The sequence below is a fragment of the Dromiciops gliroides genome, chromosome 6 (assembly GCF_019393635.1).
Source record: "Dromiciops gliroides isolate mDroGli1 chromosome 6, mDroGli1.pri, whole genome shotgun sequence".
Classification (NCBI taxonomy): domain Eukaryota; kingdom Metazoa; phylum Chordata; class Mammalia; order Microbiotheria; family Microbiotheriidae; genus Dromiciops; species Dromiciops gliroides.
In genome coordinates, this window is record NC_057866.1 from 194,146,759 (window position 1) to 194,171,713 (window position 24,955).

Consider the following 24,955-nt stretch of genomic DNA (forward strand, 5'->3'; position numbering starts at 1 on the left):
GCTGGATTCTCTTCCATATTAATAACAAGGAAGTGCAATTAGCATATTCATGCAAATTAGAGGAAAGACTCACAGTTGACCTCCAGGTTTCAAACATGAAGTTGAAATAAGGAGCAGGTTTGAGGGAGAATGAAAATAAGCTCCAGGTTGGACTTGCTCATTTTGAGGGTCCCGGGGGACATCCAGGAATATGTTTGGATGCCTGTTTCTACTTCACTTCTCAGCATTATTGTTTAAGCCTCATTACAGTCCCTTAGCAAAGAAAGTCTGTTTTCATCTTACCAGTATGTTTTGAATTTCACAAGTCTCATTTCTCTTCACCCTTCCCCAGCTGATCAAATGGTTTCCTGTAGTAATAGCTCTGATCAGAGCAATTAAACAAATAATTAGCTTTGAAAAGAAATATACACAAAAGCACAGTTGATTTACTAATTGCCTGGGTGGACAGTAACCTGCAAGGGTCCCAAAATTAGCTTTGTGGAACTAAGATTAGCACCAATAGATTAACTTGTCCATAGGTAGAAAGCACTTCTTTTTCTCTGCCAGATTGCCTTTGAAAAGTTATTTTATTTTATTCAAATATCAAGAAAGGAAGAAACAAAATGACTACTCATGATTTTAGATTTGTGAGAAAAATAGGAACTACTTTCCTCTCTGAGTTGGATTCCTCCCGTCCTCCCATTAGCTCCAGTTAATGGAATTTAAATTGATGTATATTCAAGAAAGTTAACAACAGATGGCATATAAGCTTAGGTATTCTCTGCTTCTTTGTCCTACCTCATTTGGTCTTTGCTTGCCTGTAAAATTCCCCGTGGTCTACAGAAATGTGTTACAGGAAACTCCTGGCTTGGGTTGTAGGAAAGGTAAGGGCACTTAGGCATTAACAAGTAGACTTTCCTTACTATTTTTAATCCAGAGAAGGCTGTTGTTTATGTAGAAAATCAACTCCCTCCCTCCCTCCCTCCCTCTGCAAACGTCATTTTTACTCACCACATTGGAAGTTGAAAGCCGATTTTAACTAGTTAACTTGGTAGGTTGGTTTACCTTAAAAACAAAAGTGATTTTGAATAACTACATCTTAAGGTAATTTTAAACAACTCAAATTTATGCTGTTTTGAAGGAACTGAGGATTTAATGGTACCCAGTCTCACAGGGAAATGTCCATTATTATGTCATTCCCAGACTAATCAGAGGATTAATGATCTTGACAGCCAGAAAGACCCACATTAAAAGTCAAATAATACTATTTAAAAGAAAAAAAAATCTTCCTAATGAAATTGGATGTTGCCTTGTGAGCTCTTTACTTTGTAATACTCTTACCACATCATTCTAAATTTTTTCTCCATTTTTTATTTGGAAAACTAGAAGGTAATATTTTGAGCCCAGCCTGATCTAACCTCCTGATCCTTAAGTATCAGATCATCTTTTCTTTCTTTCTTTCTTCCTTCCTTCCTTCCTTCCTTCCTTCCTTCCTTCCTTCCTTCCTTCCTTCCTTCCTTCCTTTCCTTCCTTCCTTCCTTCCTTCCTTCCTTCCTTCCTTCCTCCTTCCTTCCTTCCTTCCTTCCTTCCTTCCTTCTTCCTTCCTTCCTTCCTTCCTTCCTTCCCTTCCTTCCTTTCTTTCTTTCTTTCCTTTTTGGTGGTGGTGGGGGGCAGAGGAGTAAGAGGTTTCTGAATATGTGTATAACAATCAGTTATTAAGCACCTAGCATTATGACAAAGACAGTGCCAAGATCTGGGGGATACAGAGTTAAATGAAGCCATCCCTGTCCTCAGGGAGCTAACATTCTTTCATAAGAAGCAACATGTATATGTACATATATGGTGTCACAAAAGTAAAAGGATAGAGACTAGACCTGTGATTCCATCGATATAGGGCATTCCCAGATGAGGGAACTCCCTGTATCAATGCAGGTGGGCACTGTCTCTGTGAGTTGCCTCCAGCACTAAGAATATACCTATTATGTGACGGAGAGACAGCAAAAAAAAAAAAAATCACAGTAAATCCAAGGGAGTGGGAGGGAGGTACTAACAACTGGGGGAAACAGGACTCACAAAGGAGGTGGTCCTGGAAAGGGGGTTTTAAGGAAACAAATCCTATTAAGAGGCAAAAATGAGTAAGAAACACACCTCAAGCATTTGGAATAGCTTATACTAAAGCACCAAGATGTATGTGATAGCAGGCTACTTGGGCTGGACCTAAGAGTAAAAAAAAAGGGCAATATGTTTGGAAAGAAAGGTAGGAGATATTTTGCAAAGGGCTTTAAACACTAAACTAAGGAGTTTGCATTTGGTCCTAAAGAAGTAATAGGGGGCGGGGCAGCTAGGTGGTACAGTGGTTAAAGCACTGACCCTGGATTCAGGAGGACCTGAGTTCAAATTCGTCCTCAGACACTTGACACTAGCTGTGTGACCCTGAGTAAATCGCTTAACCCTCATTGCCCCGCAAAAAAAAAAAAAAAAAAAAAGAAGTAATAGGGAGCCAGTGGAACTTAGTGGATAAGGGAGTAACATGGTCAGATCTACCCTTTAGAACTGTCTTTGCCAGCTGGTTATGAACTTGTATATGTGTATGTATGTGTTTGTATGTGTGTAATACATACACACATATTTGGAGGTAAGCAAGTGTCCACACAAAACTGTTCTATACATACTATGAGTCAAGAAGATTCAGTTTACTTTTGAAAACATTGAAATTGGTGTTATGGGGGAAAAGGAAGTCAGGAGGACCTCACAATATATGAATCCATATGTATTCATACACATATATAACCTCTATCTATATATGTATGTATGTGTGTATATATATATATATATATATATATATAGTTTATGCACACAGAACTTACAGTTCTAATACAGAACATACACAGAGAAGGATCTATATCATTAATGCGCTATGTGTAATTGATTTGTAGTTGGCTAGGGAAATTGTTGGCTAACTTAAAACTTGGGGGACTTAAAAAATATATACCTTCCAAGGAATATGGTATGTAATACTGGTTTTCAAAGGATTTCGAAATTGTTTTAAAAGAATGTGACCTCTAAGGAAGAGAACTTTCATTTTCTTTTACCCATGTCTTGTTTTCTGGCAGATTTGATCATGTTCAGAAAGCATGAGGGCATAGCTCCAAGAGGTACAAGTTTATCAGACAATGAAAAGGAAAGTCCTGAATGAATTAGTTAAAGCAGCTGGGGAAGACAATAACAGATACTCCCTTTCTAAAAACAATTCAGAGCTTCTTGAAATGGGGGTGGGAGAGAGGAAGTCACTGAAGCTTTGAGCTCAAGCATTGGCTTAGATGGAGAAAATGAATGAAAAAATGTTTAAGCACTTACTATGTGGAAAACATGACTATAGGCAGGAGATACAAATAAAAGAGTATAGCGGCCCCTCCTCAGTAAAGAGTATAGAATGAAGAGAACAATTTATATAATAACAGCAATCCTGTAAAAATAACCTTGAAAGATTTAGGAGCTCTGATCAATACAGTGATCAGTTACAATTCCAGAGGACCCAAGATGAAATGTGCTACATAACTTCTGAAATAAAGATGATGGCCTCAGTACATATTGAGACACATGTACATACATTATGATCTGTATATGTATGTATATACACACATAGTTGTATATATACATATATATCTATATATTTAACATGTTTTGTTTGAATATATATGTTTCTAACTTGAGTTTTGTTTTTCTTGCTTTCTCAATAGGAAGTAGAAGGGGTGTTGGAGAGGGAAAACGTAGGCCCCAAAAGATAAATATATATATATATGTTTCTTGATGATAGGAGCACTGTCTTGCTTTTTGTGTTTTATCTGTAGCTCTTAGCCCAGTGTCTGGCACATAGTAAATTCTTAATAAAGGCTTTTTCATTCATTTACTCATCTTATACTTACAAAGTTAAATTTTGAGCTCCAAAACAATGCTCTGCATTGATTGCTATTAAAATTTACCTCATTAGCTCTGTCCTGTCATTCCAACTTTTATAAACACTTTGCTGAAATCCTGATATTCAGTATCTCTTACCTATCAGCCTAGTATAACCCTGTCAAAAAAGGAAATTAGGTGCATCTGCACTAGATGAAGCATGCTGGTATCGTGGTCACCATTTTAAATGTTCACAAATCATCTTGATAATAATATTCTAATTCTATAGTGGATCCATGTTTGTACCACTGTAGATATGCATGCTGGATCTGTCAGCATACTCACATAGCCCAGCACTGGCCCAATAGTACAACATGGGCCTGTAGTGAGTGGTTCAATGAGATCATTAATTCCATGAAGTGTTGATATGGGGACTCCATGTAATAATGCATCTCAGATTCTTGTTATGTCCTTCCATAAATACTCAACAGAAGATCTCCTCAATGTGTGGGGAGAGAGGTTATTCCCATAAGTCAGAGACAGGTTATAAGCATTTATCTAATTTTTTTAAGCATATGTACTCAAAGGTACATTCCCCCCATCTGTTTTACCATTGATCTGAAACTACTCATAAAATCTAATCACTTGCTTGTTTTACATTTCCCCCATCTGTTTGACCGTTAATTTGAAACTACTGATGAAAGCTTGATTTTATTAGTCTTTCAGTTGCCCATTATAATAACAATGGATTAATCAAGAATCATTTCCTTTTGGCCTTGGAATGTACCATATAAACTCTTTGCTGTAATCCATTTAGCTTTTTCCTAATTCTGCTTTGCTTAATCAGCTAGGTAGTGCTGTGGTTGAGTGCTGGGCCTGGAATCAGGAAGACCTGAGTTCAGATTTAGCCTCCAAACCTTACACTACTTGGTTGACCATGAGCAAGTCATTTAACCTCCATTAGCCTCAGTTTCCTCATCTGTAAAATTAAGATAACATCTACCTCCCTGAATTATTGTAAAGATGAAAGGAGATCATAATTTCAAAGCATAGTACCTGGCATATAAATATTATAGAAATATTGGTTATTTTATTATTATTATTATTGTTGTTGTTATTGTTGTTGTTGTTCCAATATTAGAATTAGCTTTAATTATCTACATGCATTCTTTTTTTTTTTTTTTGGTGAGGCAGTTGGGGCTAAGTGGCTTGCCCAGGGTCACACAGTTAGTAAGTGTCAAGTGTCTGAGGTCGGATTTGAACTCAGGTCCTCTGACTTCAGGACCAGTACTCTATCCACAGCGCCACCTAGCTGCCCCCTCTGCATTCATTCTTACTGATGGTGGAGGAAGCAGCCCAAAATGACATGGGGATTTGGAAAAGGAGAAGGTGAAAGATACACTGGGATTAAAAATTTGCTAAGGATAATTCACAAATCTAAATAACTCATAGTGGACTATATTTCATATTTGCAAAATCTCCCCAGCTTCCTTTCCTCCAACCCTCCTCGGCTTCAGTTTTTCGGTTTGCAAAAGCAAACGTAATGGTCTTGGGTTTTAGGATGCATAGAACTGTTTCCTATAGATGACTGTCGCCTCTAAATATAACATGTCCCTGTTTGAAGAAAACCAAAGGCAATGTATGAGCCTCCAAGTTTGCAAACACAGATTCCAGATTTTGCCTGTTTAGCCATTGAGGGCATCTCGATGTGAATTTTGTTGGCTTATGTAACCACATGTCCATTCTAAGGCTGCCATCTCAAGGAATCCTAGCTTGTTGCAGCTCCGATTAATATTTCATATGTTGTGACTGTGCAGTTACTTTTCCCAATAGGAACGTGACCTTGTGCCCAAGCTGCCTTTGTACCTAAGGCTAGGTTTACCTCTCAAGTCTATCACCCTTCTATTGACTTCAGCCTCTCCCCGGAAATAGAACTTGTGGGACATAGAACTCGGTTGACCGGCACCAATTCTCTGGCTTTTAAGCATGATGACCCACTTGAAAGGGACCTTAGGAGCTATCTAGAGCTACCTAGCTGCCCCCACTACACCTTTAAGATGAATCCTTCAGAGACCTCAGATCTAAATCTAACTTCCTTTCTTTTGCCTACTCTTCCTGTTCCATTCATTCCACCCTGAGTACCAACTCCTTTAGGTAAAAGATAACCCGCTCAGCAGAAGGAGCTGGAGAGAAGATCCAGACAACAGCTTTCTTTATTGAATGGATCGTTTGGGGGTTCATGTTGTTGAGCTGGGGAGGGAGGTTTGGCTTGGTTAGTCCTTAACATTCCCTGGTCATACGGAATCTTGTAAATGGAATGCATATTATTCAGTAGTGGCCATTTTTGAAAGGCTGAATACCCCACAAAGTAATTCCTGAAGGGAACTGAGACTTTATGTAAGCCTTCCATTAAGTTCATTGTACACATTTTGCTTATTGTTGCAGTTTGCTTACTGCCCTAAATCCGATTAAGCCAGTGATGCTTACACGATCTCCAAAGACCATTTTTCTAAATCCCTTCGAGGTCATATATCACCCCTCTAAAAGCCTAGCCATCTTGGAAAAATATTGTAAACAATTTACTTTTCTTTTAGCTTTGGAAGAGGGTGAGGCCGTGCTGAGTCGCCTGACCTAACCACCATCTGCTTAGAAGTGATATTATTTCCCAGTATATTTCCACTCCATGAATAGGCTGACCTTGGAAGATCATCCCATGATTCTCTTTTCTACCCTTAGTCAGTTGGGATTTGTTGAATTTGGCTGCAGAATCAGACAGCCGGTGTTTATAGATGGACCATGTTTCAATTATTATTATTATTACTTTACTCACCTATTATTATTTTATTTTTATTCATTTATTATTAGACTCAATTACTATTCAGAGAGGAGGAAGTGCATATTCTTATGGTTTGGGAAGGAGTTTGGAATCCATTCCTTTTTCATGGTCATCATAATAATTCCTTAATGTGAAAGCTTGACAGGGTAATTCTAAATTAATTTTTGTCAGATTGTCATTTTATGTGATTGGAAAATGTGATTTCCTTAGTGTGGGTATTTCTCCAGTGAAAGAGATTGCAGACCATATGCACCTGCCTTTGTCTGTGTCATCCTATAAATCTACCAGTACATCTAACCCGTGTGCTTGCTGGATGCCTACTTCTCCTCTTCTTGACGTTGCAGATGAGCTCATAGGAATAGGATCCCTTGGTCATCACTCATTCTTCCTGCTTCTCCAGCCCTGTTTTTTTTCCTCATCATATATTTTTTCCAGCAACAACCATTTCATTGTTGTTCAGTTGTTTCAGTTATATCTGACTCTTTGTGACCCCATTTGGGGTTTTATTGGCAAAAGTACTAGAATGGTTTGCCATGTCCTACTCATTTTACAGATAAGGAAACTGAGGGGGACAGGGTTAAGTGACTTGCCCAGGATCACACAGCTAATAAGGCTGGATTTGAACGCAAGAAGATGAGTCTTCCTGGGCAGCTAGGTGGCGCAGTGGATAAAGCACTGGCCCTGGATTTTACTTTATTTTCTTAAATATTTCCCAATTACTTCCCCCCCCCCCCCCCCCCCCCCCGTGGGGCAGTGAGGGTTAAGTGAGATTTGAACTCGGATCCTCCTGAATCCAGGGCTGGTGCTGCCCCTCCCCACTCCACCCAGTTACATTTTAATCTGTTTGGGGCTGCCCTGGGGAATGTTGTTGAGGGCATCCTGCAGGGAACCAGCCCAGTTTGATACTGGCACTGCAGTGCATAAGAAGGTACTTATTTCAGCTTCCCAAGGACCTATGATATTTTCAGAATACTCTCTTAGGCTTTGGAATTTAGAACTGTCCTGTTCTCTCTACCTCCCATCTTCCTAAAAGGACACAGCAGAAGTCTTAGGAATTAGAGATCTCCTTTAAGAAGAGAGCAAAAGATTTTGTTTCTAAAGTAGAAAAACGTGTACTTTAAATCAACTAAAGATTCTATTATCACTGTCTCTTCTCCTTGTTTCATGGCATAGTCATGGAGACCTGGAGTTGGAGTCAGGAGACTTCAGTTCAAGAACAAGCATATTCACCATTATTCACGTTTTTGAGACTCAGTGTGGTATAGTGAACTGAGCTGACCCCGGAATCAGGAAGTCCAGAGTTCAGGTTCTGTTGACTCTGGGCAAATACATGACTTGTTAGCACTTCAGGGAACCCTATGGGACTCGTAAATTGTAAATCAGGCTCTGCTCTGAATTGGTAGAGGGAATTTCCTCACTGGGAGTTCCTCACACCAATGAAATCTCTGTTCTAATCCAAAACCAATCATTTTCATAGGACTCTTAGATCTACCAACCTACATAATCGGTGTGTGATCATGAGCAAGTCACTTAACCACAGTGAAACTCAATTTCTTTATCTGTAAAATGGAAATTAATAATCCCTTTTCCTATTCGCCCCCTCAGGATTTCTGTGAGAGCTGTATAAATGTGACCTACCCCTTGAACAGGCCTGAAGTCAGCCCCGTTTTGCTCTGGGCATTACTTTTTTCTTTGAATGAACTACATCACAGCTTCAAATGAGACTTTCAGATTCACTTCTGTATCTTCTTAAGTGCTATTTCCCACGCTGCCTTGAAGATCAAGTTTTAGCTCAGCTCTATTTGTGACTCCCTTTGTCTGATAGCAGAGAATCTCAGAATTGGAAGTAAAGTAACTGGGGTGGGGTGGGGGGCAGGGTTTGGGGAAGGGAGAGAAGGGTGTCTCTTAATATAGTATGTCGAGGGGACCATCTCTTAATGCAAAGTGAAATCTTGGACCGGTTTTGCATCATCCCATTCTTAGGTAGGAGCATGACCACCCTGAGGCATTGCCCCTTAGAGCAGTGTAACACATTTGGATGTTCTCTCTGTGTCTTCCTCTTCTCCAGTTACTCTCATTTGCATGTTCTCTTGAAATCATTTCTGGGATCCCAGTGGAACATATTGCTCTACCATATGGTCCAAGAACCCCTTTCGAAAAACTTTGTCTTTATAGCTAGTCGCTGCTTTTAGCCCAGTAAGAGGCAGACAGAGAAAGATATAAGGTCAGACTTGATTAACCAGCATCTTGACCTTCAACAAGATTCTGAGGGTCTTCCCTGGTCATGGGGCAGGAGAGAATTGCAAGGTGGCCTCTGTACTTAACCATTTGCACCACTGCATGGTGGTCCCTAAGTCTGGTCCTCCAAACTGAGATGGTTAGAGCCATTAGGATCTCTTTTGCAGCTCTCACCAAGTCCTCTTGAGAAGGAAAACATTGACTCAGGTCCTTGAATACAAACCCCGACCTGTATCCCCTGTCATTCAAGGCATGGAGCCAGCCGGCCTAGTGATAGATGATACCTAATACAGCTGCCACCAGGCTGTGTTATCATAGCAGAGAGGTTTTATCTATCATATGCCAGACTTTTGGAGAAACCACATCCTGTATAATACAACCTGTTTTTACATTTTTGTTTTTGTGTACCCCAGTGCCGTCCTTGTTTAGGGTCTTAATAGTTTATTTCCTCCAGAATCCTGAGACTCAAAGCTAGGTCCACAAGCAGAGTGGTTTGAGAGGATGCCCCCCTCTATTTAGCACAGGGAGGACATTTTGTAGGAATCGTCAGTGTTTCCATGTATACTTCCCAGCTTAAAAGATACCTTCCAAGGGAAAGGTTCTGATGAATGGAGTGTTTCAGGTTCACACTTTAAATTGTTTTATCATAGCCTCCGTTTGCTTTCTTAAAACATGAAAATTCATTTCATAAGTTCTGCCCCATGTACTCATTGTCTACCTTTTTTCCCCCTTTGTATAGGAAGGCAGAGATGCCAATGGGCCTGTCCTTAACAGAGGAAGCAACGGATTAGCCCCTGGAGGTGACAGATTCAAACCTGTGGTACCTTGGCCCCACGTGGAAGGGGTAGAAGTGGACTTGGAGTCTATTAGAAGGAAAAACAAAGCCAAAAATGAACAAGAGCATCAAGCTGGGGGTGTCAACCAGCAAAACGCCCTCCAGAGACAATATCTCACTTTTAAGCCTCAGACACTTACCTACCATGATCCTGTGCTCCGGCCCGGAATCATTGGGAATTTTGAACCCAAAGAACCTGAACCTCATGGTGTTCTTGGTGGCCCTGGAGAGGAAGCAAAGCCATATGTTTTGGGACCAGACTACAAAGAGTCCATTCATGCCAGCATTAAAGAGTTTGGATTTAACATGGTGGCGAGTGATATGATCTCACTAGACCGCAGCATCAATGACTTGCGACAAGAAGAGTAAGCAGATGCCCTCTTACTGTTCTCATTGGGGATGGTTTGGTTCAGGGTTTGGCAAAGGCACATATTTATATAAATATATATCTTATATAATATACAAAATATACTTTAATATATGTTTTGATATGTAAAATATATTTTAATATATAAAATATATTTCAATATATAAAATATCTGTATTTTAAAGAGAAGATATTTATTTCTTCACAGAGACTACTTGGGCCTCTGGTAGTTCAGAGTGGGGGCTTACTAGAGATGGGAGTAGGCAAGTGGGGATGTGCTTTATAATGTTTTAGATTCCTAATTGAAAGGTTCAGGTAAGATTTCTGGATTCATGTATATTCCTTCTAATTAGAGATATTTATTTGCATTAACTTTCCAATACTATTTTCCTTGACCTTTTCAATGTTGTTGGTTTTTTAAATCTTCTTTCTTTCAGTAATCTCCTCCAGCATCTGGTATCTTGTGCTTTTTAAAAACAAAACAAAACAAAAACCTGATCTAGCCATTTACCCCATGATCTGTCATCTTTCTGGTTTCCTTTTGTAGATATTTACATGTTTTGCCATCTGTGTATCTTCTTTCTCCACTTTTATTTATTGGACTCCACTAGAACTCCATTAGTTTTAAGAAGACTGGATAAAGTCTTATTTTGCCTCTTTTGTCCTGTGGCTTAGAAAGGAGTAATCTACTTCAAGTCCAAAGACCTTGCAGGGGGTTCAGAAATCCCCCCACCTCTTCACCTATTAGTCATTTGAACTTGGACAAGTTACTGTCTGTTTTTAAGTCTCAGTTTCCCTATCTGTAAAATGAACATAATTACTAACAATTTTATCTGAGGTCACATCCTGCCTCTGACCCTTACTAGCTATGTAACTATGTTTCCCATTTAACTTTCCTAAGTATCTAATCCCGTATTCTACAGGTGGGTTCATCTATAAAATGAGGTGGTTGGATTTGATGGCATCTGAAGTCTCTTTCAGCCTCTAGATCTGTGATCCTGTGATCTTCCATAATTTCCTCCTTCTAAAAATCAGAAAAGTAAAATTTTGATTACTTCTAACATTTGATGTCATTATTCAGTTTGTTCTCCCTGTTATCTTTTAAGAGGAAATCAGGAGGGGGCAGCTAGGTGGCGCAGTGGATAGAGCACTGGCCCTGGAGTCAGGAGGACCTGAGTTCAAATATGGCCTCAGACACTTAACACTTACAAGCTGTGTGACCTTAGGCAAGTCACTTAACCCCAATTGCCTCACTTTAAAAAAAAAAAAAAGAGGAAATCAGGAACACCTATTCCCTAATAAGTAAGGGAAATGTTCAGAGTTGTATGCCTTCTGTTAAAACATCTGAATGTATGAGAACTTTGTTACACGAGTACCTTAACATTCATCTTTAACTACATTTTGTAACTCCCAGCAGCCTTTTTTGGAGCCTGGATTCTTACCAGAATTTTATTTCTTTGGGAAAACTCTTTGGAAAAGGGCAGACCCTTTCCTCTTCTTAACACTGAGATTATTTAGAAAGAACGGTTTTAAAACTGTTATAGTGGTTACCCTACATTGCTCATAGGTCACAGTGAGGGAGATTGCAAGAACATGCTTTTAAAAATAAATGTAGGGGCAGCTAGGTGGCGCAGTGGATAGAGCACTGGCCCTGGAGTCAGGAGTACCTGAGTTCAAATCCGGCCTCAGCCACTTAACACTTACTAGCTGTGTGACCCTGGGCAAGTCACTTAACCCCAATTGCCTCACTAAAAAAAATAAATAAATAAATGTACATTGGGGCAGCTAGGTGGCATAGTAGATAGAGCACCGGCCCTGGAGTCAGGAGTACCTGAGTTCAAATCCGGCCTCAGACACTTAACACTTACTAGCTGTTTGACCCTGAGCAAGTCACTTAACCCCAATTGCCTCAGTAAAAAAAAAAAAATAAATGTACATAAAGAAGACAATCAGATCTTTCAGACTGTGAATTGGCAGGATAATTAGCCCTTCCTGACTTTGTGCAGTCTTCGCATTCAACTTAGTGAATGTCCATTGTCTTCCTCCCAAACACTCACCAAGGACAGAAGAGCAGGATCCCATGGGATATGCATGCACAGGTACACAGACCATCAGTGACCCATAAGACCAGCCAGTCCGGCCCTGATGCTTGCTTAGCTAAAGATGGTGCGCCTTTTTCACCTTATTATTTCACCACTGTTACAGTGGAAACCAACCCAAACCAAGATTTTGGTGCCAAATTTAGGGTTGCTTTCCTAGCTGTGGCATCCGACACCACGTCAAGCTTGTCTGTTGCTGAGGCTGGGCTCTTGTCTTTTCAGACAAGTGTTCTCCACCCGGTAGAGAATTGCCCAGCTGCTTGTTTGACTCATGCTTATGTGTGTTGTGGTTGTGAATTACACTCACTTAGTAATTGACAGGCTTTCTATTGCTTACTAAGAGCATTGAATGACCATTTTGGGGAGGGGTCTATGTCCAGGATTGGTTTAGCTTTCGAGCTAGAAGGAATATTTGAGGATGTGAGGGAACTTTTAAAAAGCCAAGTATTACATAAATCATAGATCATAGATTGAGAGCAAGAAAGCACTTTAGAAGCCATCTTCTCCAACCCCTTCATTTTACAGATGAAGGAACTGAGTGATGGGCAACTTAAGTGACTTGCCCAAGGTCACCAAGCTGACAAGTATTTGAGGCAAGAGTTGAATCTGACTCTAAGTTCCATGTCTTATCTACTAAAAACCATGCTTTTGTTAATTATAATGGTGGTAGTAGTAGTAGTAGCTGTAATAATAAATAAGAATTAAAACTTACATAGCACTTTAACGTTTTCAAAACACTATAAATGTGTCATTTTATCCTCACAACAACTCAGAGTGGTAGGGTGCTAACCTGATTTTACAGATGTGGAAACTGAGGCAGAAGGGTCAAATGATTTGTCCAGGGCCACGTAGCTAATAAGTATTTGAGGTCAAACCCAGATCTTCCTGACTTAAACGGTCCAACGCTCTATCTCCACTATGTCACCTGTTCGCATATGCCTTTTATTTATTGATGGTTTAGTTCTCATTGTCAGTGAGCTGTTTCTGTTTTTTAAGAAATGCCTGTCTTCCAACAGGAATGATTTTTAGCTGTGCTTAATTCTACAGTAAATACAAAAACTATTTATTTTAGTTTATTTACTTAAGCTGAATTGTTAAGTTTTCCTCTCCCACCCGTTCCTGTTTTAACAAAGAAATCCTTTATCTTTACCAAGATAGATGAAATCCAATTAATCCAGTTGGTAAAATTGTTGTGATCCTTTCTCCAGTTAAAATGGGTTTAAAGTCATGACTGTTCATGGATCCAGATTACAGATTTCAGTCTGAGCAGGTTGTTACTTTGGGGGTGAGGGGAGCTAAATGCAGTTATTTGAAAATAACTTATTTTTTTTCTTTTTTGGGGGGGGGCGATGAGGGTTAAGTGATTTGTCCAGGGTCACACAGCTAGTAAGTATCAAGTGTCTGAGGCCAGATCTGAACTCAGGTCCTCCTGAATTCAGGGCTGGTGCTTTATCCACTGGACCACCTAGCCGCCCCCCCCCACAAAATAACTTCCAACAAGAGTAACCAGATACATTTTGGATGTAGCTTGAATAAGATGACATTTGTAAATCATTTAGCACAATGCCCAGTACATAGTTGGTGCTTAATAAATGCTCCTTCCATTCCTTCCTGCAAGATTGTACCATATTTCAGTGTTTTGATTGGCAAACTGTACATTGACCCCATATCCCATATTTGAATCTGGTTAGACATTTACTGTTGCCATGTCATCCCTTCCTTCTGCAGCACACCTACAATAATATGCCTCAGGCCTTCTCAACTAAAATTTGCCACCACTGGTTCCAATCCCCGAGAAGCACTTAAAAAAAAAAAAGTTTCACATGACTTGTGGTAGACATGCTGTTGGTATTCTTTACCCCCAAAAAACCCAATCTCTAGCTGACCTCAGCCTGAAATTTATTGCTACAAAAACAACTTTTGGGTATGTACAGGGAATTTCCAGACTAAGTTGAAATGAAGTAAATTCTCATACCCAGTATTTCCCCTTCTTTCCTAGTCACCCACAGTGAAAACAACACTGGATTGGGAGATAGAGTTCAAAATCTCAGCTCTGCCACTTAAAAGCTGTATCGACCTGAGTGAGTCACTTAACCTGTCCTGGCCTCAGTGTCCTTATCTGTAAAAAGAAAGGACTTGATGAGATGGGCCTCAGAGGTTCCTTCTGGCTCCAAATTTGAGCTCCCCTTTTTAATAAGCTCCCTCTACTCCATTTATTCCGGAGGCAACCGCCACAGTTACCCAAAGTTGCCCAAAGAAGAGTTGAACTCCTGCTTTGTGTATTTATATGGAAATGCATGTATGTACATAACTCATACTGCTTCGTTGTTGTTCAGTCATTTCAGGGTGTCCAACTCTTTGTGACCCCTTTTGGAGTTTTTGTGGCAAGGATACTGGAGTGGTTGCCATTTCCTTCTCCCTCTCATTTTATAGATGAGGAAACTGAGGCATACAGGGTTAAGTGACTTGCCCAGGGTCACACATTTATTTATTTGTTTGTTTGTTTATTTATTTATTTATTTTTGCGGGGCAATGGGGGTTTAAGTGACTTGCCCAGGGTCACACAGCTAGTAAGTGTCAAGTGTCTGAGGCTGGATTTGAACTCAGGTACTCCTGAATCCAGGGCCAGTGCTTTATCCACTGCGCCACCTAGCCACCCCCAGGGTCACACAGTTATTAAGTGGCAGAGCTGATATTTTTACCTCTGTGTTTGAACTTGGTTCTTCCTGACTTCTGAACCAGAGTTCTATCTACTATGCCACCCAGCAGCCACTTAATTTTGTACAAATTAAATAAGTGTAATTGTATGGTGTGTATGTGTTTGTGTGTCACTCTACTACATTTAATTTTGTCTACTCTAGTTTCAGGACTGGTTTTTGCTTTAAATTCCTGAATGATTATTAGGTTTATTTAGCTAAGCTGGACATGACCTCTGGCCACTCCCAAGGTATCCCTATTCACATTCATTGTGAAGTTAGGGAGAAGAAATGTGAGCTGACCTGCCACCAAAGCCCCCATGGTCTCTCACAGTCACTTCCAGGAGCCCAGTTTTGGGAGCTGTGTGATCTTGCCACTTAGGGGGCAGTTCATAGGCTCACAGATTGAAAGCTGGAAGAGACCCTTTTTTAGATTGATCATCTAGCCAGGGGGCTTCTTAACCTGAGATCCATTAACTTTTCTTTCTAATATTTTGATAGCTCTATTGAAATAGGTGGTTTTCTTTGTAATCCTTTGTGTTTTGTTTTATGGATTTAAAATTTTTTTTCTGAGACATATTCCAGAGGCTTCACCCATACTGCCCAACAAGGTCCATAACACACAAAAATGTTAAGAAGCCCTGCTCTAGGCAGCCCTCATTTTTCAGATGAGCAAGTAAAAGCAAGTAAAAACTCACCTGAGGTCTCACAAGAAGTCAGGAGGTTCCTGAGCCAGGATAGCAATTCAGGGCTTCTGAGTCCAAATCCAATCGTCTTTCCATTGTACCATAAAATGGGAAGATATTTTTATAAGATTTCTAGCTTTTAATCTTATAAAAACAAATGTTGAAAACTATCTCTACATGTAACTGGAAAATAATAAAATACTTTCATTAAAATAAAAATTTTTTTAAATATAGCATTCAAATTAAAAAAAAGATGGGAAGATATTCTCTGCCTTAAATCGAATAATTTGCCTTGTCTCTAGTTATTTATACAGTTAATTTTTCCTTGCATTTAAAAAAACTTTATATAAGTCATCTCATTTGCTTTTTTTTTTTTTTGGGCAATGAGGGTTAAGTGACTTGCCCAAGGTCACACAGCTAGTAAGTGTCAAGTGTCCGAGGCTGGATTTGAACCCAGGTACTCCTGAATCCAGGGCCAGTGCTCTATCTACTGTGCCACCTAGCTGCCCCTCATTTGCTTTTAAATGTGTTAATATAAGGAGAAAATGGGCCTGGAGCAGAGGACTCGTTCTTGGTTGTTTTGAGGGGGAATGTAGGATTTGGGCTCCTTATGGAAGAATGTTGAATGTTCTTTACAGAGACAAGTACAAGCCATGTTTCTCTCCAAAGCTCTTATCTGCATTGCTACCCCTCCCCCACCCTTCACTAAGGAAGACTAGAAGAAAAAAGACAGAAGTGGAGGAGAGAAAGAGCCAAAGGAGAGATCCAAGCCAGTCTGTCCTAGCGCCCACTGCCCCTTTGCCGCTTATGTCTCTCTGGGGTCACAGAGAACAAAATGCCCTCTTCTGCCCGCAATGGGTGAGGGAATGGGGCATCCCTGAGCATTGGAGCAAGTTCTGGAGAGGTCATTGAGTTCCACTAAATGTAGCTTTGGATTTTGTCAGGAGGGGATGAAGGTTTTAAAAAATCATCCCACAGAACCACTGATCTGTTGCCAGCATGCTCCAAAGTACTGAGCTCAGGGGCTAAAACAAAGCCTTGACTCCAGAACGAACCTCCAGTGAAGATGATCTGAAGTTTGGGAACCTTGTAGTTTGTCACTGCCCTCCAGGCAGTTCCCCTTGTAAAGTTCATCAGAAAATACCACCCATTTTACATTGCTGGGGATAACAAATATAAATTGAGATGAAGAGTTTTGACACCACTTCATCTCCCACAAGGATGATTTGGGTTCTTATAAGCATCAAGATAAGGCCAGCTAGGTGGTGGCACATTGAAAAGCGTGCTGGACCTGAAGTCAGGAAAACTCATCCTCTTTCGTGAGTTCAAATCCAGACTCAGATACTTATTAGCTGTGTGACCCTGGGCAAGTCACTTAACCTGGTTTGCCTCGGTTCCTCATCTGTAAAATGAGCAGGAGAAGGAAATGGCTAAACCACTCCAGGATCTTTGCCAAGAAAAGCCGAAACGCGGATCACAAAAAATCAGAAATGAATGAACAGGCACCACGGCACAAACAGGCATCAAGATCCAAATATTTAACTTCTTTTTCACTCTCCATTAACAGATTGTAGTCAGAAAACACTAGCTATGACTTTAGCTATAGCTACCCCATTTATTCTGGAGGCAACAGCCACAATTTCTAAGAGAAAATGAGAGATAGCTATTGACTGAATCCTTACTTTAGACCCAGCACTGTCTTAGGTGCCTTGTAACCTTTAGCTGGTCATGAGCTGATTAGTCCCATTGCCTTTTCCTGTTAGAATATTGTAAGACCCCCAGGGGAAGAGAGGGACAGGGTCCTCACAGAGGAGGAAGGGATAAATCCAAAGGACAAGATTTTAGAGGAAAAAAAGGACTGGAATCTATCAGTCAAAAAGCATGAATTACCTACTATGTGCTAAGTATTGATACAATTGTAATTATATCAATAGAATGAAATCATCTTTGACTTTAAAGAGCTTATATTCTGGTTGGGGAAACAATGTGTGTGTTTGTGTATAGATAAAATAGATGCAAGATGATTGTGGGGTGAGGTCATATCAAAAGGGGGATCAGGAAAAGTTTCATGTAGCAAGTAACACTAGTGTTGAGTCTTCAAGAAAACCAGAGATTCTCAGAAACAGACATATGATTGCCAGACGTGGAAGATGACCATTATAAGAGGGAATTGGGAAATGGAGTATCTGTGTGAGTTTCAGGAAGAAGGCAGGACTGACTGGATCATAGAGTATTTGTAAAATAATAGGGTGTAATGAGGTGAGAAGAGTGGTTGGGGTCATGTTGTGTAGGGCTTTGGATGCCAAAGAAAAGGACTTATGTTGACCCAAGAAGTAACAGGGAATCACTGGAATTTGAGCAAAGCAATGAGTGACATGGTCAGCCTTCTCCTGTGTGTGGAGAATAAATAAGAGCGGATAGAGGCTAGGAGCAGGGAAGCCAGTTAGATGGAATGAAGTAAAAGCACAGTGGCTTCCACTCTAAATATGGTGGACTCAAGCTGAAATTAACCAGAACACTTCTGTGAGCCCTCTTTCTCTATGCTCATTAGCCCCAGTGCTGAGAAGGAACTCTTTCAGGGCTCAGGGTAACATTTAAAAGCCAAGCAAGCTACCTGGTTGTATCAAACATTTTCTTAGGCAGAGAGACAGAAATACAAATATTTGCTTATGTGACCTCTTGAGTACCTTTGTAAATAAGTTCCTTATCTCCTGCTGAGCAATGTAAAGTGGAGGCTGACAGAGTAAAATGCGGTGTAAACAAAAGTTGGATCTTGGTGAGTTCTGAGATAGTTGAGGTGACTGTGATCTAATATGGGCTCACTGGTGAGGAGACCATAGAGTTAGAGCTGGAATAGACCTTGGAGGTTGTTAGAATAAAGACTTTATTTTATAAATGAGGAAACTAAGGCCCAGAGAGGTTACATAACCTGTCCAGTGTTCACGGAACCATAGATTTATTTTGTTTATTTATTTTAAAATAAAAGTATTTTATTATGTTCCATTTACATGTAGAGATAGTTTTCAACATTTGTTTATATAAGATTTCCTATTTCAAATTTTTCTCCCTCCCTCCCCCCCTCCCCTAGACAGCAGGTAATCTGATAAAGGTTTTTATATATATATATATATATATATATATATATATGTGTGTGTGTGTGTGTGTGTGTGTGTGTGTATGTATATATGTGTATGTATATATGTATGTGTATGTGTATGTATATGTATATATATATAATGACATTAAACTTATTTCCGCATTAGTCATGTTATAAGAGAAGAATCAGAGCAAAAAGGAAAAACCTCAATAAAGAAAAACAAGAGCACCCAAAACAAAAGAAATAGTATGGTCCAATTAGCATTTATATTCCACAGTTTCTATTTTTTTTCCTGCATTTGGAGATCCTTGTCGATCATGAGTCCTTTGGAACATTCCTGTATCGTTGGATTGGTGAGAGGACTCTAGTCTATCTCAAGAACTATAAGGGATAGGACAAGTCATCCCATCCAGTGGCTCTTCCTTCAAAATATGAAGGAACTAAGGCCCAGAGTCACTCAGTACATAGCTAATCAAGGTCTAAATCCAGGGTTTTCAATTCCATATCTGGCCTTCTTCCTTCCCTGTCCAATTCACTGCACGGGAGATAGTGTTTAATGACCTTTAGTAGTAATCCCACTTAGCATATCATTGGCAACCAGATTTTTCTCCCTCCTTTCAGGTCCAAGGGGAGAACTCTAGCACTATGATATAGTCACTGTCTGGGTGGATGATCACATTTCTTTTAATCCGGTGAGAGACACCGAAGTAGAAAAACTTATTTTAATTTGAACGCCGCCTTTTTAATCAAAAAGAAAATATGCAAGCAATTCTGCTGCGGTTCCAGTAAGCAGATCAGGTCATCAGGGGAAAGTGCCTCAGAGAAGGATTAGAAACCTGAAGTTACAAGTTTCTTAAAACCCTAGAGGTGAAAAACTGTCATTTCCAAGGAAAGAGTTGTAAAGTCTTTGCTAAGAGAGAAAGCAAATTACCTTCTGCCTCATTTTCTGTGAGGCATGAGCTCCCTCCAGAGCCTGAGAAATCCGAACTGCATGCTTCCTGCCGTGGCTCTCCAACCAAACATAAATACAAGAAGATACTTAATACCGAATCTCTTCTCAGGAGAGAGTGAGGGAACATGAGTACTTCCAAGTCTCAAGGCTCCCTCCCAAGGAGTCTTGGGTGAATTGTTGCAAATCAAAATTGCTCAGTCAAATCACATCAGGTACTTTAAAACAAAAGTCTCAAATGCAAAGGAATGGCAGATTTTTTTTTCCTGAAACCATACATCCAACTAAATTTAAGGCTTGAAGACCTCAGTGGAGTCCCATACTTATAGGCTTCTACAAATTATTGAAATGTTGAATACATTTAAGGCCAAGGAAATCCTAAAACTGCATTTACCTTCCATTTTGCTAAATCTAAAGGGGAAATGTGGCATAGTGGGTAAAGTTAACTTCAATTATAAGACCTAGGCTCAAGTCCCAGGTTTAACACACAGTGGTAGTGTGGTCCTGAGCAAGTCATGAAATTTCTAGTGCTTCCAAGAAAGTCTAAGACTTTGTTACAGATAAGTTTCTAATCTTCATTGATGAAAGGAGTTTCCACACCAGGAGTCCTCCCCCCCCTCCCCATGATGAAATCATTGTTCAGACAAAAACAGACTAAAAAAAAATCCAAATGAACCCTATTTTTGTATATGTATTATTTCAATAAATCCCTAAATAAAAATTCTAAAGTAGCAGCAATATAGGCTTCAAACAATTTCAATTATGTGAACTATCCTATAGCACATTCAATATAACTATGTAGAATATTTGCTCTTTTATGAGAATTAGGAGTTTTAAGATGAGGGGGCTAGTTCCTGCCCTCAAGTAGTTTGCATTCTAATGGGGGAAGGCAGCACATAAAAGAAAGCTGATAAAGCGGAGATATTCCCAGGGCATGGTTGAAAAAGAAGTGTGGAGAGACAGAGAGAGAGAGTTTGTTTTGGGGGGTGCAGAGGGAGTGCCTAGCTAATTCTTTTATTCTTTTTTTTTTGTTTGTTTTGCCCAAGGTCACACAGCTAGTAAGTGTCAGGTGTCTGAGGCCAGATCTGAGCTCAGGTCCTTCTGAATCTAGGGCCGGTGCTTTATCTACTGTGCCACCTAGCTGCCCCATGATTCTTTTATTCTTAAGCCAAGGAAGCAGGGTGGGATAAGAGGGATAAGTGCTAAACTCTGGCTTCAGCCAGACTAAATTTTTCCCTGGGTCAAAAAAGAATGAGGGAGTGAATAAGGCTAGCCTGGGCAGGCCTGGCTGGGCATGGCAGGCACTTTCCTTAGAATAGAAGTTCTGGGAAGAACTGGCCAATCAGAAGGAGGGGTGACAGGGCCAAGTAATTTTCTAGACTGAGAAGACTTCTGGGCCATGGTGGTTAAGGAATTCTGTGGAGCAGACATTTTCTTTAGAGTCAGAGGCTATGGGAGGAACTGCTTCTTCCTCTTGTTTTTTAGATTCAACAATTTGTGAATTGGGGTTAAGTGACTTGTCCAGGGTCACACAGCTAGTAAGTATCAAGTGTCTGAGGCCAGATTTGAACTCATGTCCTCCTGAATCCAGGGCTGGTGCTTTATCCACTGCACCACCTAGCTGCCCCCAGCTTCAACAAAATTTTAAGCACTTCAAGAAGGTTTTAGAATTCATCTAGACAAAATGATTTACAGAATATGCCTTACATATAAAGCATTCTCATTAGCCTCAAAAACACATGTAGAAACTCAGAAATCAGCCACTTATAAGGGGAAAAAAGGGGTTAACATTAAGATCTTAAAAATTCTTAATATGAACTAGAAAAAAATATTTTTATTTTGATATTTCATATAACCTATGCATTTAAAACCATTTTGAGAAGTTGATAGACTTCACAAGGGACAATAGATCGTTGCTCCACTCCTAATTTAAATTAATAGTTCTATAGGGCCTGAGGACCAGGGCAATGTCCACTAAATGTAGAATATTAGGGCCTGGAGAAGTCAGAGACCTGCATATTGGTAGGGGGAGTGCATTGATACGATAGAATTTTTCATCCATGTTTATGGTTTGGCTAAGACTTTTGGTGACCAGAAAGAGGCGAAGAATAAGTTGTGAAAAGAAAGCAGAGATGGTGGAATAAATTTGGGAATTACTTAAGTATTCAATAAATATAGGGGCTCTTGGTCTATTTAACTTTAACTAAAAATGACCAGAAATACAGGGCCAAGAGTTCCGTTGTTGAAAAGGACTAGGATGGGGGAGTCTTTAGGAAGTGGGGGAAGTCCTGGCCCACCAGTGATAAGCAAAGGGGATGGGGTAAGCATCTATAACACTGGAGAGCGATGGGGCAATGAGCCAGAACAATTAAAGATACCATAGTGGGAATCACAGTACTGGGGAAAGTGGGAATAGGAGTTGTGAATGGAGATGGCCTGCAAAGGAGCTTTTGCCCTGGGAGTGGCCTGGCAGGGCTGGTCAGTCCCTCTACCCCTATTTGATTTCTCACTAGAACCACTAGAGGTCGCTGTGAGATACAATCTCAAATTACAGGCTACAAAACAGGATAATTTTTAACATGACTTGCCTATTTTCAAAAGTGCCCTTTGACAACAAGAGTTGTTCTTCTTTTAGGCTTGTCCTCAGTACCTTGCCTGACACATAGTAGGTGCTTAATAAATACTTGTTGAGTGATTGATACAAGAATTGGAGATTTATATAGATATATTCTACTTACCAGCAAGCCATGACTTAAGAATTAATAACAATTTGAATATGTTAGAGCGTTTTTATCCTAACCTATTCTGTTCCATCCTATTTAAGGTTAAACTAAAGCAGGAAACAAAATTTTGCAGAATATGGGGAATAAAACACAACTTCCTTAATCTTCACATTGATCAAGGACAGTTATGTAAAATTGTTTTTTCTAAAGCTGTTACTAGGCTGGGGTAGTCGGGACTTTGTCTCAGAGCATTCAAATTTAGAATACACTGACAGAAACAAAAATGAGAAGCTCCAAGAAGCTACCTTTCCACCCTGATAGCCTCCAGACCAGCCCTCTTTCTTCTCTGTATGGAAACTGTTAATACGACTGCCTTCTTTTGGAAAAATGGAGTGCCTCCTAGGTCCTCTGTTTGTGAGAACCATGTCCCAGGGTTTCCCCTTCCCCCTCAGGACCTTGTGTTCTGATAACCCTATTCTTTCTTTCTTTCTTTTTCTTTCCTTCTTTCTTTTTCTTTCCTTCTTTCCTTCCTTCCTTCCTTCCTTCCTTCCTTCCTTCCTTCCTTCCTTCCTTCTTTCCATTGAGGGTTGAATGACTAGCTAGTAAGTGCCAGGTGTCTGACATTGGATTTGAACTCATCTTCCTGAATCCATGGCCGGTACTTTATCTACTGCATCACCTAGCTGCCCAGTATCCCTATTTTTTTTTCTTTCTTTTTTTTTTTAGTGAGGCATTTGGGGTTAAGTGACTTGCCCAGAGTCACACAGCTAGTAAGTGTAAAGTGTCTGAGGCCGGATTTGAACTCAGGTACTCCTGACTCCAGGGCTGGTACTCTATCCACTGCACCATCTAGCTGCCCCATCCCTATTCTTAATAGCCTCACTAACTCTTCCCCTTCCTTTCCCCCTTGTACTGGGCCCAGGCACCAGAGTATCAATTAAAGCTTTGGTTTTTGTCAAATTTTTTTTTTTGGTGAGGCAATTGGGGTTAAGTGACTTACCCAGGGTCACACAGCTAGTAAGTGTGTAAAGTGTCTGAGGCCGAATTTGAACTCAGGTCCTCCTGAATCCAGGGCCGGTGCTCTGTGCCACATAGCTTCCCCTAAATTTTTTTTTAAAGACTTGTTATATTGGGCAGTTCTCCCAACAAATGTCATGGGAAAGACTCATATAATAAAAATGCTTGTTCCACCCAAAATTTTATTTCTCTTTCAAATTATATCATTGGAGCTGCCCAGATCTCATTAACTAATCAACAGAATTTAAGATAGTACTTTATCTTGGACAGCACAAAGGATGTATACTTGTGACTGAGTAGGACCACAGGTGAGTGGTGGAGTTGTACCCAGGGGTAGCTGTACCAGCTTAGTTATGCCTCCACACAGCATTTATAAGATATGGCATTAATAGTAGTATGCATTTATGTAGTACTTTACAGTAGAAAGTTCTTTCTTTACCCTGTGATATAGGGATGTACCATCCACACTTTACTGATAAAGAAACTGGGACATGGAGAGGCTGTGACTAGGAATCAATTATATAAGGTAGGTAGTAAGTGGCCTAGCTGGGATTAAAGCTTAGCTATTCTTGAGTCCAGGTTGAATGCTCTTAAACCATATGAGACTGCTTCTCCTATAAAATGAAATATAGCAGCTCATGGTGTAGTGGATTGCATGCTGGGCTTAGAGTCAGGAAGACTTTCAAATTTATTTTCAGACACTTACTAGCTGTGTAACCCTTGGCAAGTTACTTAACCCTGTTAGCATCATGGAATCTTATATATGTAGCCTTCTCGGAAACAGAAATAATCTGGAATGTATAGAAATCCATTTGGTCTCAGCCCTTATTTTTTTTTTGTTTTTTATTAAAAGTATTTTATTACTTTCCAGTTAGTTACATGTAAAGATAGTTTTCAACATTTGTTTTCATAAGATTTTTAGTTCTTTTTTTAAAGATTTTTAGTTCTAAATTTTTTCTCCCTCCCTCCCTAGCTTCCCTCTCCTTTCCCCAAGACAGAAAGCAATCTGATATAAGTTATATGTGTACAATCACATTAAACATATTTCTTCATTAGTCATATTGTGAAAGAAGAATCAGACCACAAGGGGAAAACCTCAATAAAGGGAAAAAAACCAACCAAAAAATAGAAACAGTACGGTTCAATCTACATTCAGAATCCACAGTTCTTTTTTTCTGGATGTGAAGAACATTTTCCATCATGAGTCCTTTGGAATTGTCTTGGATCATTGCACTGCTGAGAAGAGCTAAGTCTATCACAGTTGATCACATAATGTTGCTGTTACTATGTACAAAGTTCCCCTGGTTCTGCTCACTTTACTCAGTATCAGTCCACTTAAATCTTTCCAAGTTTTTCTGAAATCTGCCTTGAGCCCTCCTTTTTAGCTTCTTTTTGCTCTTTCCTCACTGTCTACAAATTTACCCATCCTTTAAAAAAAACAAAAAAACAAAAAACGCATTCACCTGACTGAAACGTTTCCTCAAGATATTGTCCTATATCTCTTCTCCCTTTGCCAAACTCCTGAGAAAATTCATC

General features: G+C 39.8%; 1 protein-coding gene across 1 annotated transcript in view; it reads left to right on the forward strand.

The window, feature by feature from the left end:
* GALNT7 (polypeptide N-acetylgalactosaminyltransferase 7) overlaps positions 1-24,955 on the forward strand; it is a 194,623-nt gene that overhangs the window by 92,198 nt on the left and 77,470 nt on the right. The window contains 1 exon segment of the mRNA XM_043973515.1: positions 9,690-10,150. Within this exon segment, the coding sequence (XP_043829450.1) occupies positions 9,690-10,150 (461 nt within the window).